Source organism: Carlito syrichta, unplaced genomic scaffold (assembly GCF_000164805.1).
Source record: "Carlito syrichta isolate Samal-C Ts95f unplaced genomic scaffold, Tarsius_syrichta-2.0.1 Scaffold288766, whole genome shotgun sequence".
Lineage (NCBI taxonomy): Eukaryota > Metazoa > Chordata > Mammalia > Primates > Tarsiidae > Carlito > Carlito syrichta.
In genome coordinates, this window is record NW_007232862.1 from 286,636 (window position 1) to 289,427 (window position 2,792).

The 2,792-nt window shown below is 43.2% G+C and overlaps 1 protein-coding gene across 2 annotated transcripts in view; it reads left to right on the top strand.

The window, feature by feature from the left end:
* The first annotated feature begins 693 nt into the window (after positions 1-693).
* The window catches only part of ARID5B (AT-rich interaction domain 5B), a 197,291-nt gene continuing 195,192 nt past the window's right edge, over positions 694-2,792 (top strand). For both annotated transcript variants that reach the window (XM_008053861.2, XM_008053862.2), the window contains exons 1-2: positions 694-1,439; positions 1,877-2,131. In XM_008053861.2, the coding sequence (XP_008052052.1) occupies positions 1,419-1,439; positions 1,877-2,131 (276 nt within the window). In that variant the 5' untranslated portion in view covers positions 694-1,418. The remainder of the gene's footprint in view (positions 1,440-1,876; positions 2,132-2,792) is intronic.

Consider the following 2,792-nt stretch of genomic DNA (forward strand, 5'->3'; position numbering starts at 1 on the left):
TGGGGAAAGCGAGTACACCATTTTACATCAACACGGCGAAAATGCAATCTAGCCTGGCGGAGGACCGGCAGCTGGGTCGGAGCGAGCGAGGGCTTTGCAGTCTCTGCCTGTTCGTTTTTCTGTCGCTCTTAAGTTTCTCTGTGTTTGCATAATAGCCGTGCCTGCAAACCTCGCAATGCTCCAGGGCTCCAGAACAATAAATATACACATTTAAAGCCTTTATTGTCTTACGGTTCATGCCCCCGGTTTTCAACAGCTTAATTTCTGGTTGTATTTAACTAGTTTGCAAATGGATTTTTTTTTTTTCAGTTTCAAACTATTATTGAGGAAGCTCCCCTCCCTTTTTTGGCGGGGGAGGGGATGGGGGTGGGGTAGAAGTCGGTATATTATTCCTGTAGCGCTTGGTTATATAAACACATTATCATTTGAGAGCGCCCTTGGCGTCCATCAGCATTGTAAACACGTACTAGTGTATATACTTCAAAATTAAAGAATGCACACGCAGAACCGGGAGCCTGAATTCATATTCTGAGCAGACTCGCGGCTCGCATTTATTGATTTATCATGCATCGTTTATTGTTCCAGTCCCTAAATGCAGTCGCTGTCCGTTCAATATTGTTTGCAAAATCCTGAGATGTGTGTGCACTGCTCACTTGTCTTTCTGTTCTGTTTTTTTTTTTTTTGGCTGAGTATTTTTTTGCGACGCGAACAAATGCATTAATATTTATATGTTTATATAATCGATAACCCACTTTTCCCTTCCATGTAAATAGGCATCAAAAGATAATTTAACAGATTAGTTCTCGAAAACATGGCAGTGAGGAAGCGTAATTTAACTATCAAACAAATCTACATGTCTAATAACAGCAAATCTGCTAAGGAGCATTAGAAAGAGGAGCAGCGCCCCGGAATCTCTGCAGGAAATGTTCTTTATATTAGACATATACAAGTAGGTCCTGTCAGATGCACAGCGGAGCTCACTAGTCCTCGTCTTCTCCAAAAATCTCATCAGATGATACTCCTAGACAGGGTCAGTTAGAAAGAGAGAGATCACGTCTTCACACAGTTTCAGGGTGGATTTTATTTTTACAAATATTCCTATATGTCTTTTGCCTTGATCCATCCTCTTCCCGCCGAGATCGTACGGAACCTTTTTCCCGATTATGAATTTGATCAACCCATATTTGGAAAGAAACCCATATGGTTTTTACAGGAGCTGAAAATTGAGTCGTCAGAGAAATATTAGGACATATTTTCAATCATTTTGGTGCCGAAGGGGAGGCAGGAGCTCAGTTTTATATTGAGACATTACGTCGGCTAAAGGCAGAGAATGTTTTTCCCTGCCAGGACCTGATGCAATCCATTCAAGCCAACAAGTTTGGAGAGAATGTTGAGTTCAATCAATTCAGAACGTCGAGATGGAGCCCAACTCACTCCAGGTATTTCGCTCTCCTCCGCTCCTCCGCTCCCGGCACCCCCCGGCACCCCCCAGCCCCCCAGCTCACCCACACCTCTGCACCCACCCACACCCCCCACAAACTTTTCACCAAACTTTTACCCTCTGCATCCCCCCAAATCATTTTTATTGTTTAAAAAAATCCCTGCACTGATCATACATACATAATGTAATTTTACCGCCTCAGATGGGGAGGTGGGAAGAAGTGGCGGTGGGGGGGCCCGGAGTTTTTTTTTTTTTTTTTTTTTTAAGGGAGGCAGAAAATTTTGTGGGCTCTATTATTTTTTCCACCCAGCGTTATATCTGTTGGATCGTCTGTATTAAGAGTGTGGATGTCTGTGTGTAAATGTGTCTGGGAATAGATGTTTGTGCTCTGATGGCTACATTATTTATTTGGTGCTTTTTTTCTCCCCCCTGCAGTGGGTCGGCTCACCGTGTGGCTTGCACGGACCTTACATTTTCTACAAGGCTTTTCAATTCCACCTTGAAGGCAAACCAAGAATTTTGTCCCTTGGCGACTTTTTCTTTGTAAGATGTACGCCAAAGGATCCGATTTGCATAGCGGAGCTCCAGCTGTTGTGGGAAGAGAGGACCAGCCGGCAACTTTTATCCAGCTCTAAACTTTATTTCCTCCCAGAAGACACTCCCCAGGGCAGAAATAGCGACCATGGCGAGGTGGTAAACCTATCTATCCTTCTCTTCTTTCTTTATTATTTTTTCCCCCAGTAAGGCTTATTACAGGGCAAGCTTGAAAATACTGTATTCACTTCTGCAGGCGAGCAGAATCGACTCCTTTTTTAAAGGGGTAGCGCCACTAGCTGGGGCTCGAGTATTTTGCCATTGTCAGAGTTTGGCTGTCAGCTTTACAAAGAGGATCCAACTGCTGATTTTAGTCAAGATCAAATAACTTGTTCGGGAAGGGTTTTGTTCAAGGATCAGGGTGTGTGTGTGTGTGTGTGTGTGATTATTCTCTCTCCTGCCTGTGACATGCTTTTTAATATTTGTTGCCTTTTGAAAATTTACCTTCGTGTCTGGCTCGGTTGGGGCTGGGTGGATTTCTTTCGGTGGGTTTCGATATGGGTGACTTTTTTTTTTTTTTTTTTTTTTAGAGTAAGTAAGTATTTGATATGTTTAAGAGGGCGGAAATTACGAAATGGAGGCAGAATGAGATCAAAAGCTATTGAGTTGGCAAAGACGTGTTGAATAAAGTGATAAATGACAGGTACTGGAATAATACATTCAAATAACTTGCAGATCTGCCCGGGCGGATTTCAAAGCGGTGGTGTAACCGGCACAAACACGTTAAGCATTAACAACTATCTCTCGCCCACTCCCC